The sequence below is a fragment of the Acipenser ruthenus genome, chromosome 10 (genome assembly GCF_902713425.1).
Source record: "Acipenser ruthenus chromosome 10, fAciRut3.2 maternal haplotype, whole genome shotgun sequence".
Taxonomy (NCBI): domain Eukaryota; kingdom Metazoa; phylum Chordata; class Actinopteri; order Acipenseriformes; family Acipenseridae; genus Acipenser; species Acipenser ruthenus.
In genome coordinates this window covers 51343260-51357343 of record NC_081198.1, presented here as the reverse complement: position 1 = coordinate 51357343, position 14084 = coordinate 51343260, and the positions used below count along the sequence as shown (strand labels likewise).

The 14084-nt window shown below is 41.3% G+C and overlaps 2 protein-coding genes across 6 annotated transcripts in view; both read right to left on the bottom strand.

Annotated features, from left to right (window-relative positions):
* Positions 1-63: 63 nt before the first annotated feature.
* Positions 64-6499, bottom strand: LOC117404462 (GDP-fucose protein O-fucosyltransferase 2). The gene is made up of 9 exons (XM_059032568.1): positions 6132-6499; positions 5579-5829; positions 4733-4877; positions 4283-4393; positions 4067-4133; positions 3761-3886; positions 3036-3216; positions 2549-2672; positions 64-2114 (listed from the first exon to the last, which is right to left on the bottom strand). The coding sequence occupies exons 1-9, from the start codon at positions 6320-6322 to the stop codon at positions 1961-1963; spliced, it is 1350 nt and encodes a 449-aa protein (XP_058888551.1). The 5' UTR covers positions 6323-6499; the 3' UTR covers positions 64-1960.
* A 4710-nt stretch (positions 6500-11209) lies between these two features.
* The window catches only part of LOC117405716 (unconventional myosin-Ib), a 67556-nt gene continuing 64681 nt past the window's right edge, over positions 11210-14084 (bottom strand). For all 5 annotated transcript variants that reach the window (XM_059032561.1, XM_059032563.1, XM_059032562.1 and 2 more), the window contains one exon: positions 11210-13951. In XM_059032561.1, coding sequence (XP_058888544.1) covers positions 13822-13951 — 130 coding nt within the window. In that variant the 3' untranslated portion in view covers positions 11210-13821. The remainder of the gene's footprint in view (positions 13952-14084) is intronic.

The window sequence follows — 14084 nt, the reverse complement described above, 5'->3', positions numbered from 1 at the left end:
AAGTGAAACAAGCACATTTAGAAATGTAGTAGTGTACAGTCCCGACACAAATTATCTGTCCAGTCAGATTTGTATATCTTTATTATGATGATGTTTTTAAACGGTATAGCTACACCATAAACATCAGCTTACATGCGGAGACTGTAAGAAACATTACAATGTTTTTACTGTAAAACAAACAAAAAGCTTTGTATTGTTTTTTTATACTTTACTGTGTCTGTAGCACCTTAGTGAAAGCAGTTTTTTTTTAAATCATATTTATTTCTGTTAAGTTTCTGTTTGTCCAAAGTTGAGAGTGAGAGTGTGTGTCCTTGTCAAGGCCAGTGGTTAAAACAACATGGCAGTGAAACAGCTGAAGATGAAATTTAATTGAGAAAAAATCATAAAATGTGGCTGCGTACCAGCCAGTTACCAAAAGTGTAAGCTATCTGAGATCCCAGGTCAAAGTGTTTCGAGAACACTGACAACAATGAAGCTGCCATGTCAGATTCTTCGTGAGGCTTTCCATGTAGCAGTGGCACAGGCAGTAGGAAAGGCAGTTACTTAAAGTGAACCAGCTAGGTTAATATTATTAAGATTGTGCTTATACTTCTAAAGCAAAATTCAGATGGGTTTCAGCAACAGTACAATATGTACAACTGTATTTGTAAAGGACAAACAAAAAAAAAAATCAAGAAATCAAGATTTGAAAGTTTTGGTCAGTAAAAGGCATATGTTAGGGATAGGGGTGCCGAACGACACACTTTTTCATGTGTAACACAGAAAACAATTGTCCCGTTTATTCAACAATACTCAGAACTTTAATATACCACACTTTCATTTTGCAAAAAATATCTAAGGAATCTTTGGTTTCTCCACATTGTAATACTGCATTGCACATTGGCATAGATTAAGTCTTTAAATTAACATGAAACTGGCACTGTTGTGTGTCTGTTAATGTTACACAGCTAGAAAAAATAAACTTCTTCGTAGCTCCTTACGAGTTTTCTCAGTGTTTCTGATGCTTGAATTAAAAACTTTTGTAAAAAGACATAATCATTATTCCCTTGGCTGTCTGTGATAATATTCTTAATGTGAAAACAGAGCTGAGATTTCCTTTAATCTGATTGGTCAATACGAGGTCCTTATTCACTGGTAAAGGACCTTAAACGTCATCTTTCAAACTATGTTTAATCCCTGTTCCAAATCAATCCACTGGAAAATATGTAAATACAGTATTCATGTATGCATTTTACCTTTTTTCTGCTTGATGAAAATCTCCATTCTAATCATGTCTCAATCCAAAAATTCTAGATGATGCAAAACTTTTGGCTATAGCTATAGTATGTGCTATTTTGTAACTATGTTGTTTATTGGAGGACAAGACCTCCACAACAAACCACATATCAGCAAACTAAAAGTTAAAACAATCAGTGTTGCAAGAACTAGTGGTCCCTTATTTCAACCAGACTAAAAATAACACTGAACATGTGTTTGGCTTGTGGAATGCAACCTGCAAAAAATGTCAGATCTGACCAAAAATAAAATAGAGACAGTACATTAAAAGTGAACAGCGCCTTGTATTCTGCAGGCTACGTAGATTTCTGAATACTAGTCGAGAGCAAAGAGATTCCACCTGACTACAGCATTCTCAACAGAAAGTTTTACAAGCTGCTATGATAAGCTGATAGCTCAGTGGTTAGGGCTTTGTGTTAGTGTTTTCTCTGCAGTCGTCCGACTGGATGGCTAACTGCTCAGAGGATTCTCATTCAGTCTGGTGCATAGGGTAAAGATAGACCCCACTGACACTGCTTCTGAGCTGAGAAAAGACAACTAGCATTCCACCCAATAGTAATGGAGAATGTTTTTCCCTGTTTTCACAGGATTCCCATGGGCCTACATGGTATAGTCCTGTTCTCCTGTAACATGTCATACCCTAACCTTTTAAAAGCACCACTTAGTAAAGGTCCCAGTTGTTGAATCAGTACTCAATCTTCCAGTGGGTTGGCTGCTCGCAGTCCGTTTCCTTTTCACCACAGAACCTGTTGTAGGTAGTTTTGGGATCGAATCCCAGGATCTCACGCTCCTCATAAATTCTAAAGGAGAATGTCGACACAGAGGTCCCTATAAAGTATCTGGAAGGATGGAAGGAGGAGAAGAAGAAAAACATTTGGGAGTAACTTTGCCCACACACAGTAGCTATTAAATATATAGCGTTCATTGAAAAGTCAAATGCAAGATATTTATGAAATCTTCAATAAAACCCTGTGTCTTTGTTAAAAATATAGCTATTTGAGGTACTATGCAGTGTTCACACTGAAATGCATGTGCTCTCAAACACAATTTGTCAGATGAATGTTTGTGTGTTACTAATGGTTTCTTGACAGTGTGGGGTTATACATACAGTTTGGTGTTTTACTCATACCAGTGAAGGATGTTGCAGTTGTGTATGACATGGAGCATGTCATCCAATACCTTGTTCAGCGAGGCTACAGACCCCTCCAACAGTGTGTGTCTGAGCAGCCTGTACTGGCTCACGGGCAGCGTCTGAGTTTATTATGCTTGGTACCTGGCATGGGCACAGATCCACTGGTCGATAATAGCAACTCCTCCATCTTTGTATAGTTCCAGTTCTTCCCACGTTGGTTCAAACCTCCCCATCTCTGGAAGCAGCTTCTTCAGCTCCTCCAGCTCTGCAAGAGACAGGTGACCTTAACAGCTTGTCTCCAGGAAAATGAAACATAGGAAGAATATATGTCTACTTTATTTGTAATATAATATCTAAAACAAAGTATGGAAAAACAGCCATACATTCATTTTCATACAGCATGGGATATATATAACGAATGGATTTTAAACGTAAAAAAAACAGAAGTGAAAAATCCAGGACATAGCTTCTATAAGCAGCTCACCAGTCTGGAGAGAGATTTATTGTGCAAGTCAGTCAGATGGATTTGGCTTCTAAACTAAAGCATCAAAAGTGTCAGTTTAAAGTGTGATATTATTTTAGCAGTAGTTCCAGTCTCACTAGAACACAGCTCATTAATCATTTTTACCTTCCTCAGCCGCATCAGTAGCTACAAACACCTTGTCCAGTTTGTGTTTCTTCATAATACTGCGCATTTTTTTGACAGCTCCCTTTAGGCTGGGCACATCTTTCTTCTGACCCCAGATAAAGTCTTTCCGACGAAGGTGGACCCCAAGGTAGGGCCCCCCTTTTGCACTGCCGAGCTTCGACTGCCGTGGGAAATAAAGAAATACATTACAAATGATTTTTTTTTTTTTTGGTGAACGAAATCCAAGCATACCAGCTGGAGGTGCATTAAATAAGCAGGATGACATCTCTGATGGGACAGTCGTAAGCATGGATCTGCACAGGACTGTCATGAGAGGGAACCAAATGACAGACTGCAGACTGCGAAGAGCTGTGTTTTTGTATGCACAGTATTTGTATTGAAAGGTGGTCTTGGTTACGTTCCTCCCATTCTTTATTTTGCTATGTAGGCACATTTGATGCTCAAGGGCTTTCATTTCAAAACAGCGACCATTTCATTTTTTCTTTTGTCCCTAAATTGTACTTTTTTTGTCTTCAAAAAGAGAAAAAAGAAAAAAAGAAATCTGCCTTAAAACCCATCCCTCCACTGGGAACCTTACTACAGAGTACTGGAGTTGATAGTATTGTTATTATTTAAACAAACTGTGTGAAAGCGAGAATAAGGGAAAACAAACCACAGGGTTGCTACGTATACATGAACAAATACATAAGAGATGCACATCTTACTTTCATTTGTGTCCAGTCCTCATTGTAATGAGTCTTATCGCTCTCATCAGTGGAGTTGAGGTATCTGGCTCTGAACTCATCCCCAACCATTCGCAGGTGCTTTGCGAACACCATGCTGCGACGAGCCTGTCGGGAAAACAAAACTTCACCTGTTTCCAGGAGCAAACGCTTACCAAATATACCCCTATTGAGTCATTTCTTGTCATTTCTTGTTTTGCTACTGCTACCACTTTCTGCTTATTATTATTATTTTTTTAACTATTCAATAAATAAGTACATTGATTCGTTCAGAAGAATTCAACTTACATCCCAATAATCCTTCCCCGCATAATGGTCATGGAGGACTGTTTCCGCTCGGTCCAGCATCAATGACCTAACAAGAAAACACCACTGGAAATATTCATTCTGTGTACTGCATTTAAATACAACGCATCCGAAGCCCCTACTGAAAGGTCACTGTTAATACGCAGCCATCACCAGCTTTATTATTTGAATAATAAAAGCCTTGTCTCTATTTCTTACCGTGCTGTGGTGTTTCCCAACAGGATTGGAGCCAGGATAGAGGCATGTCCTTGAACAGACAGACAGGTAACATTCAAGCCCCTTGTTTCCTCGTAACCCCAGAACCAGCCCCTGAAACAAAGGGGAAAAAAGGGGGGGTTAATCTATGAGCCATGTGTTTATTTGTGTGACAATTCAACTGAACTGGCAGATAACCTGCGTCATCAATCAGGAAAAGATGAACCAAGTTCATAAAAAGTGCAATATACTACAATAGCACTCTTCTAGATAGAAAATGTAGTTTTAATTTCATTTTAATATAACAGCGGATGCCTATTGGTCAATCTTTATCAGACAGTTTGTGCTGACAATGTGTGCAATAAGAAAAGACGATGAGGGGCTTTGCTATGGTCAACAGCATACAGGGTCACATGGCAAATTCAAGCACTGTGTATGATGGGTTGGACACACCTGAAATATCCTTGCTTGTCATGAGAGTACATTAGACGCTCCATACAGGGCCTCTCATCAACTTTCTCTTCCCACTTTCCGTCTGTCCATCCTTCTGCATAGCTCTGCAGGACATACACTTGCTCAATGAAGGGGCCGCCTGACTCTGAGGTTAAAAAAACAAATCATTGCCTGGACTTTCAAATAGAAATGCTGCTGACAACACTAAAAAAAAAAACAGCATATACCCAAATAATATGAATTCATACCAGGAATGGAAATAAGACTCCTAGTGCATAGCAGTTTCACCCATTCCAGGTTTTACAAAGCGCTTGATCCGCCCCTGTGTATAGGTAACAAGCACAGGCGAGCCTTATAGTAAAACCAGGAATGTATTAAACTGCTATGCAATGGGAGTCTTATTTACATCCCTGCTGTTGCTTGTACTTTGATTCTCTCTCTCACTCTCTCTATTTTTTATCAGTAATCACACATCATAAATTAAGTGTGGAGGCAGCAGTGTGGAGTAGTGGTTAGGGCTCTGGACTCTTGACCGGAGGGTTGTGGGTTCAATCCCCAGTGGGGGACACTGCTGCTGTACCCTTGAGCAAGGTACTTTACCTAGATTGCTCCAGTAAAAACCCAACTGTATAAATGGGTAATTGTATGTAAAAAAATAATGTAATTGTATGTAAAAATAATGTGATATCTTGTAACAATTGTAAGTCGCCCTGGATAAGGGCGTCTGCTAAGAAATAAATAATAATAATAATAATAATAATAATAAGGGCGATGCCTGTATTATAAAAAGCCAGCTCTGTACGTTACCATCTCGTGGTTAAAAGGGGTTAAGGGTGCAATCTTCACCTGCAAGGAACTGCTCATACTCGATGACAGGGATGTTCCTGTTGATGCTGGGAACGTCAAAGAATTCCGCCCAGGGGATCCGTATCTGGTGGATATCGGGGCTCTGCCAGTGATACAGGCGGCCCCAGGGAGGGAGCACCAGGACCCAGTCGCCGGTCTTCAGCAGGCTCTTCATGAGGGAAGCCATACGGATAAACACGTCCCTCCGCAGGTTGAAGCCCTCTGGTGGGTTAACATCGTATAACAGATACCTATGGGGAGGAAAAGTCGATATGCTCTAAACTCACATGGGCAAAGTTGGCCCTTCCAGGTCTGTTCTAAATTGCTTAACTGAACCGATTAAACCTCCACCTGACCCTGCAATAGGTAATTATCTAATTGTACTTAAGCCTGGAGTGGAACACCCCCCCCCCCCGCCCTAACAAAGTGTTTGAGTTTTTCATTTTTACTGAAATTTGCAGTGTAAGAAAATCTCGTCAGTATTTTTTAGAAACCTAGTACCTCTGTGAATGTATGAAGTGGAAATACAAAGTCAATAGTTTGCATTGCGTACCTTATATTCTTAGCAACTGAGGCAGACACGGGTTTGAAGGCTGTCTGGCCGGCGCCGAACGCCTCGCCTGAGGGGGAGATCTCTGTAGCTCCTACCGTTACAAAGACAACAAGCAGAATAAGCTGGATGAAAAGTTTTTTCGGAGAAAGCCACAACATTACCAAATGCACCATTCTCCTGTCCGTCGCCATGGCCGCTCTGTGAGCCACGCACTTCCGGGAACGAGCAGCGGTACCTCCACGCTTCGCTTTGGTTTCCAAGCAACTGACAGTTTAGTGCGCGAGACACTTCATTTTTTTCTCAGCTCGACTACAGCTGTATTTACCAGTGCCGTATTAAACCGTACAAAGCAGCAAGACAAGACACAGATACTTCCAATGTCCACTAACCGGCAGAACATTTCACAGCTGTACCAGTATCAACAGTTCATTCGCAACTGTTCGTATCAAACAGTCATACAAATATTACAATTAAAAATCACAATCAAGTACAGTACACAAAAACCCTATTATGAACTTCAAATGCATTTGCTCAAAGTCACCAGAAGGTGGCAGTGCATGATTACATTTCATATGTCATCAAATGTAGTTTATTCACTTCATTGCCACTAGAACATACTTTGTTTTCTCCATTGCATAGTCGCACTGGGTACGAATTAATTCAGCGTTCAGTCGAGAAGGTGGAAAAGAGGATTTTTATATTCCGAAACTAATGAACGGGTGTGCAGAATATTGTGTTTACAGCCCGCTCTCAAAGCCACCCTTTTCACTTGTACAGTACTAGTAGTAAATACGTTTTGTGTTATTATTATTATTATTATTATTTATTTCTTAGCAGACGCCCTTATCCAGGGCGACTTACAATCGCAAGCAAATACAAATACATTCAAGCGTTACAATATAAGTCATACAATAAGAACAAGAAATACAATCATTCTCAAGTGTGACAAACCACAATTCAATAATACAGCAGATAATAGTGAAAGTTACATCAGGATATGATTAAATAGTGATAGTTACATCAGGATATGATTAAGTACAAAATACTACAGGTTAAACACTTGGCAGATTACAATATTCTGAGGTACAGGATTAAATGCAGTAAAATAGGGGGCAGATAAGAGCAAAATAAAGCATATTTAAATGAAGGGTGATAGTGTCCCAGGATACAACAGAGGAGTTCTACAGGTGCTGTTTGAAGAGGTGAGTCTTAAGGAGGCGCCGGAATGTGGTCAGGGACTGGGCAGTCCTGACATCTGTAGGAAGGTCGTTCCACCACTGCGGAGCAAGGGTGGAGAAGGAGCGGGCTCGGGAGGCAGGGGAGCGTAGCGGAGGTAGAGCCAGTCTTCTAGTGCAGGCGGAGCGGAGAGGTCGAGTGGGGGTGTAGGGAGAGATGAGGGTCTGGAGGTAGCTGGGTGCAGTCTGATCAAGGCATCTGTAGGCTAGTACAAGAGTCTTGAACTGGATGCGAGCGGTGATCGGGAGCCAGTGGAGCGAGCGGAGTAGTGGAGTAGCGTGGGCGAAGCGAGGTAGAGAGAACACCAGGCGAGCAGCAGAGTTCTGGATGAGCTGGAGCGGACGGGTGGCGGACGCAGGGAGGCCAGCCAGGAGGGAGTTGCAGTAGTCTAGGCGGGAGAGTACCAGGGCCTGGACCAGGAGCTGGGTAGCATAGTTGGTGAGGAAGGGTCGGATTCTTCGGATGTTGCTCAGGAAGAATCTGCAAGTGCATGCCAGAGTGGAGATGTGCTGGGAATAAGAGAGGCAGGGGTCCAGGGTGACTCCAAGGTTCTTAGCTGAGGAAGAGGGAGAGAGTGTGGTAGATTCCAGAGGAACAGAGATAGAGAGATCAGAGGAGGGGGAGGAGGAGGGAAAGAAAAGGAGGTCAGATTTAGAGAGGTTGAGTTTGAGGTGATGCGAGTGCATCCAGGAGGAAATAGCAGACAGACAGGTAGAGATACGGGAGGAGATGGTGGAGTCAGAGGTGGGGAAGGAGAGGAAAATCTGAGCATCATCAGCATAGAAATGGTATGAGAAACCATAGGATGCGATGAGGGGGCCCAGGGAGCGGGTGTAGAGAGAGAACAGGAGAGGACCCAAGACTGACCCTTGGGGGACTCCAGTTAAGAGAGGGTGAGGTGTGGAGGTTGCTCCACGCCAGGTTACCTGGTAAGTGCGGTTGGAGAGGTAGGAGGAGAACCAGGCCAGAGCAGTGCCAGAGATCCCTAGGTCAGCAAGAGATGATAGTAGAATAGAGTGATCAACAGTGTCAAAGGCAGCAGCCGGCCAGCTCTGATGTTTTGTTTTTGGCACAAGGAACAGCGTCTAGGTAGCCTATATACAAAATAAATAGATTTTCTCCATGGAGAAATACCCCATATTAATTGCTTCTATAGAATTCTACAGAATCCTATAGTACCTTCTGCAGAATACTATAGAGCACGAATACAGTACAAGTTGCAATGTAGTACTCACTATAGTATTTTGTAGTATGTTGTAGTACACATAGAATAATATAGTACCTTGTTTAGAGTACTACAGTATTCTATAGCACTGATGTGTTACTGTAGTATTTTGTAGTATGTTCTGTAGTACTTAGGCTTTGTAAGGTAACAAAAACACAAACGACACCGATCAGCTGTGAACACAATGAATGGGTAAACAACGCCCTGCCAGTTCGGCTCTAATTACACTTAGGAGGATACATGGTACACTTACAGTTGCACCTCTGTAAGTAAAGGGTATGCTGTATCCCCACTGGGCTGCACCTGGTTCTCTTAATGACTGTAGCAATGCGATTTAATCAGCAGTGGTGCGATCATGTATTCCCAGTGTGATGAAGTACGTTCTCTTAGCCATGCATTGGCATACACATAGAAAATGATCTGATTAGCCTGTTACTGTTATTCTCAATCCACAAGAGAGCGCCATATCGCTTTCTAAAGTTTTTGAAAACCATGGAAGTTTATTCAAATTACGTATCTTCTTTTAATACATGCCCAGGAATGTCACTGTTTCTGACTCTTAACATGTAAGTACACATCATCAAAACAGAAACTTACTGTTGAAATGGACACTGGAATTCAGCTTTCAAACAAAGGAACTACAAATCCCAACATGCTTTGTTTCGGGGGCCCTTTTGTGACACAGGTGACTAAAGAAGGGCGTGTCAGGTTCGAGTGGTAAGTCTGTCATACACACACACACTCACGCACAATTCCCGAGTTCAAGGGGGGGGGGGGGGGGGGGGGAGGGGGAGGGGAGGGGGTCCAGTCTGGGAACATTCTCTACAGGAGAGCGGAATGTAGGCGTGGCTTTCCCATGAGTTTAAACCCCTAGCTCTTAGCCTCTGGCGCTAACACAGCTGGTTCTCTCGCTGGTGATTTGACCAGGAATGCATATACGTGTTGCCAGGACAAAAGCACGGACTATAGGCGATAACGGGCTTGGTGTAGGCTCAGTGCTGGAGATGTCTTATTTATTGTATATGTTGCACATGTGATATAGTTCTAAATATGTAACAAGTAAACAATGTACAGAACCATGTTTGTTTGTTTGTTCATTCCCACATCTGCCCAGCAAAATAGCCTTCTGTTCATGCAGCTGGTTTTATTTATCTTTTTAATAAATGGTGTCATAAATTCATTTTTTTCTTTTTACCAACCTTTGTATCCCCTAGATGAAATGTGTTTGCAGTGATGGATGTTACTTTTATCTGATGTGTATGGTGGTTTTTGTTTTTGTTTTTTTGTCACAATTTGCTGCAGTTTTGAAGTCTGAGAGGCCATAGTCTATAATGAAAATTAGATTCAGTATGGTATCATTGGAATATGTAATAGCCAGATCTGAAGTTTAGATTACAAACACTGTATTCTGGACTTCTGGAAATCCAGAGAAAACAGTAATCAATAATCATAAAACAATACATAAAAATCTAAAGGAAAAGCAACTGTACCGTGCCTCGCCCCTGCAGGGACTTTAGCAACACAGAATCGGTGCCTGGGGTCTGCCCCAGGTTCATTCTTTCTTCCCTTTCCCAGCCAGTCGGACGGTGGGAACTCTAGTCAGACCCAGGGACGAATGGGAAGTGTTTAAATTCCAGCGTACAATCTGTCATAGGCTGTGTCTCGGGGGACAGCCCAACAGCAGCACCACAAAGAGAAGGGATTTAACCCTGAAAGGCTCTCCAGATGTGATAGAAAACAGCTGTGCTGCTGCAGATGCTACAGATAATACAGCTCTGCATCACTGGGGTTCCAGTGGGCTGGATTGTGTGAGCAGCAGGATCTGCACACAGCACACAATCCACTGCAACTGGGCAGCTCTGCATCACTGGGGTTCCAGTGGGCTGGATTGTGTGAGCAGCAGGATCTGCACACAGCACACAATCCACTGCAACTGGGCAGCTCTGCATCACTGGGGTTCCAGTGGGCTGGATTGTGTGAGCAGCAGGATCTGCACACAGCACACAATCCACTGCAACTGGGCAGCTCTGCATCACTGGGGTTCCAGTGGGCTGGATTGTGTGAGCAGCAGGATCTGCACAAAGCACACAGTCCACTGCAACTGGGCAGCTCTGCATCATGCTAATCCACGAGTGGCTGCAGACTGGCCTCACATTTCAATGGAGCTCTCAGTGAGTCCACATTGCAGATTACTGTACGTGGAACACTGCGGTAGACCATGCATATTGTGGGGGAAGACATTTTTATGTTTTAGGTGTTTTTGAGTGAGTGAGTGAATGAGTGGTGCTAGTAAAATAATTGGGTACACAAATCCCTTCCCCCAAAAAACAAACAAAACTATTGCACATTCCATTCAGACAAAACAAAGTACAGATTTAAACCAGTAATCCAAACTTTTTTTTTTTTTTTAATTTGTAAAGAAGATCAAGTGCAATCATATAGTGAATTCTATCAAAGCAGTTTTTGTTGTCTGTTCTGCAGTGCAGGTTTCATCAGACACGAAACAGGAATGCAAAACTGCAATTCTTAAATGCGCGCACACACACACACACACACACAATAAGCTAGGTATTAATACAGCATAGCAAACCGTACAGAACTGTCATACAAAAAACACTTCAGTTAAAGAGAACTTTATGTGCTGTACATCCAACATAGAAATAGTATCACAGTTGGCAATGGCATACATGTTTGCTTGGTTGTACTGCCCCTTTGTACAAGATAAATTATATGCTGCATGATGTACGAGCAGTAAAGACATCTCATTTAAAAATACACAGGGGTCAAATATATCCCCTTTTCTTTACACAGTCTGGATTAAAGAGCACCTGCATACATTGAGCACATTTCTACAGAACCCATTCAGATGCATGTCGCTTGTAAATCATCAGTTTATAGGATGAAAAGAACCCTCACTCCAAGAACAGGGTTCAGATTAAATTACACAACTCACTACAGAAAGGAGTTTTACTGGGAGATCTGACAGATTGCATTTGACATATTCCAAGGTATAAATAAATATAATTATTTGGGAACATAGTTTGGGAATGCATGGTCCAGTAGTCAAATACTTCAGCCATCTGTAACCTTTGGAGTAGTGTTCTTTGAAGATGGTGGATGCTTGTGATTAGCGCATGGATTAGATCAAAACTATGGCCCTGCCATTAATATTATTATGACAGCTATTGCAATTTCTGGAAAGCCATGTAGATAAATGGCTTGGCAAATGCTTCATTCAGCAGCATTAGCCAAAGAGTCGGTCTTCTAGTTTCTTATAGCTGGACACCAGTTTGAAAATATAGACAAAATATTTGCTTGCTGGACTTTCCCTTGTATTAAATGTTAATTATGGCAACACTATGTTTACAGCAGATTTTAAAAAGTACCAAATAACAAGAAATAATAATATAAAAAGTTGCGATAAAGATAGCAGATTGTTTTTTGGCATTTTATGCATCATAAGCATTACATACCTAGTTACCCAAGGTAGGTAGTTTTTAAAAGCCACTATAAGGATAACAACAACATAATTAAAATGTAATTCTAGGGTGTTTCTTTAGTTTTGCATGTCATGGCATGGCATGAACTGAAAATACATTCCTTTGTTCATAGACTTTAACTGCTATTTTCAAAAACAAAACTGTTTCCAGATTTAGAGATAATGCCTTTATTTCAGGGAAAAACATTTGTGCTGGCTAAGAATGTTAATTGAATCTCTAATAACCGAATCTAACTTTGGATAGTGCTGGAATGACAGGCTTATAACAATGCTGTGGAGAAGATTGTTGTAATGTAAATATCATTACAACAATGCCATGAGTTCACCCAGACCAGCAGAGAAGTAAAAAGAAAAGAGACTCAAGAACCGTCTGTAAAATAAAACTACAAAGATTAAGATGTACTAATCGTTATCTCTACAATGACCCTAGAATCACCAAATTACAAATCCTTTCTTTTTTTCATTGTTGCAAAATTATTACTATTTAATTTTTATTAAAGCGCATGCGTATTTCAATACAGATGTAGTATGTATGGTTGGTAGGTGGCTTTAGATCTCAGGATGTTTGGCACAGATTATCATCAGTTTCCTTGTGCAGTGTGTGTGTGTGTGTGTGTGTGTGTTATATTCTATATTTAACACTGAACTGTGCTCAAGCAAAGCAAGGCATTCAGGACCAGTTTTCAATGGTGGAACCCACTAATCACTACTTTATCTATCCTGTTCTAGTTGCTCTTCGGCTGGCAGACAACCAGTGCTTCATAATGGTCCATTAAATTGTGCCTTGGTTTTCACTACACTGAGATAAAGGTGGTTCTCATTCACATGGCATCTCTTACATTGAACCTCTTCAGCTTACCTGTAGATAATCTGACTAATTATATATATATATATATATATATATATATATATATATATATATATATATATATATATATATATTACACACACATACACACACAGAGTGACTGTGCATCTCCCAGTGTCACTCAACAGGCGAAAGCCTGACATTCAAGGTAATATTTTCCCTAACCACTGTGTAACCTGCTTATTTATTTTCAAAGTCATTTTTAACACCTTGTATATTTCCATTTTTTACATTTCTGGGACTTGGATTTATTCTGAAAGAATACGGATTGTGCAGAACCTAAATGTTTTAGTGGGCATGATCAGTGAAGACAGGGATGGAAATAAGACTCCTATTGCATGAGAGTTTCACCCATTCCAGGTTTTAGTACAAGCTTGATTAGCCAGTTTATAGCTAACAAGCTCAGGTGTGTCTTATTAAACCTACATCAAAACCAGGAATAGATTATTGTTATGCAATGGGAGTCTTACTTCCACCCCAGGAAGAGGTACACTGGATACTGAATTAGGAGCTTTAAGCCTAACTCCGTGTATATCCTGTCTCTTTCAAAAGTACCAGAGGTTACGGGTTTAGAAAACAGCCTCCTTTCACCCCTCCTCCACACCTCTATTTTTTTTTTTACATTTGAAGGAAGCTCGAAACAAACTGAGCAAAAACACCTGGAAAATGAAACCGGACAGCAGTCAGCCAACTTTTTTTCTTTTCTTTTTTTTTGTTAAATGGTCATTCCTCATCTTCAAGCCTTGGTGCAGTCGTGTTTCTTCTTCGAACGTCAGCCCACATAAAAATAAGAAATTAAAACAACAAAAACAAATTGCACAGTAATTAGGAAACACAGTCCCGAGTGGCGTCACCCTGCAGGCTATGGCGATGGCACGGTCACCTCCAGCAGCCGATTGTTTTTCCGTTTGCAGGAGGCTGTGGTGCCGTTCTTGGGGCTGGTCTGGATGAACTTCACGCACACTTTGTCCTGCTTGAACTGGACCAGGAACCTGCAGGAAGAGATCCAGCAGTAAGAGGCTGGGTGCACAGCGCTTCACATATCCATTTCATACACTTACATTTCCACTGTACACAGGTGGGGCCGCTACAACAAGAACTGGGGCTTCGCCAGCATACACCCAA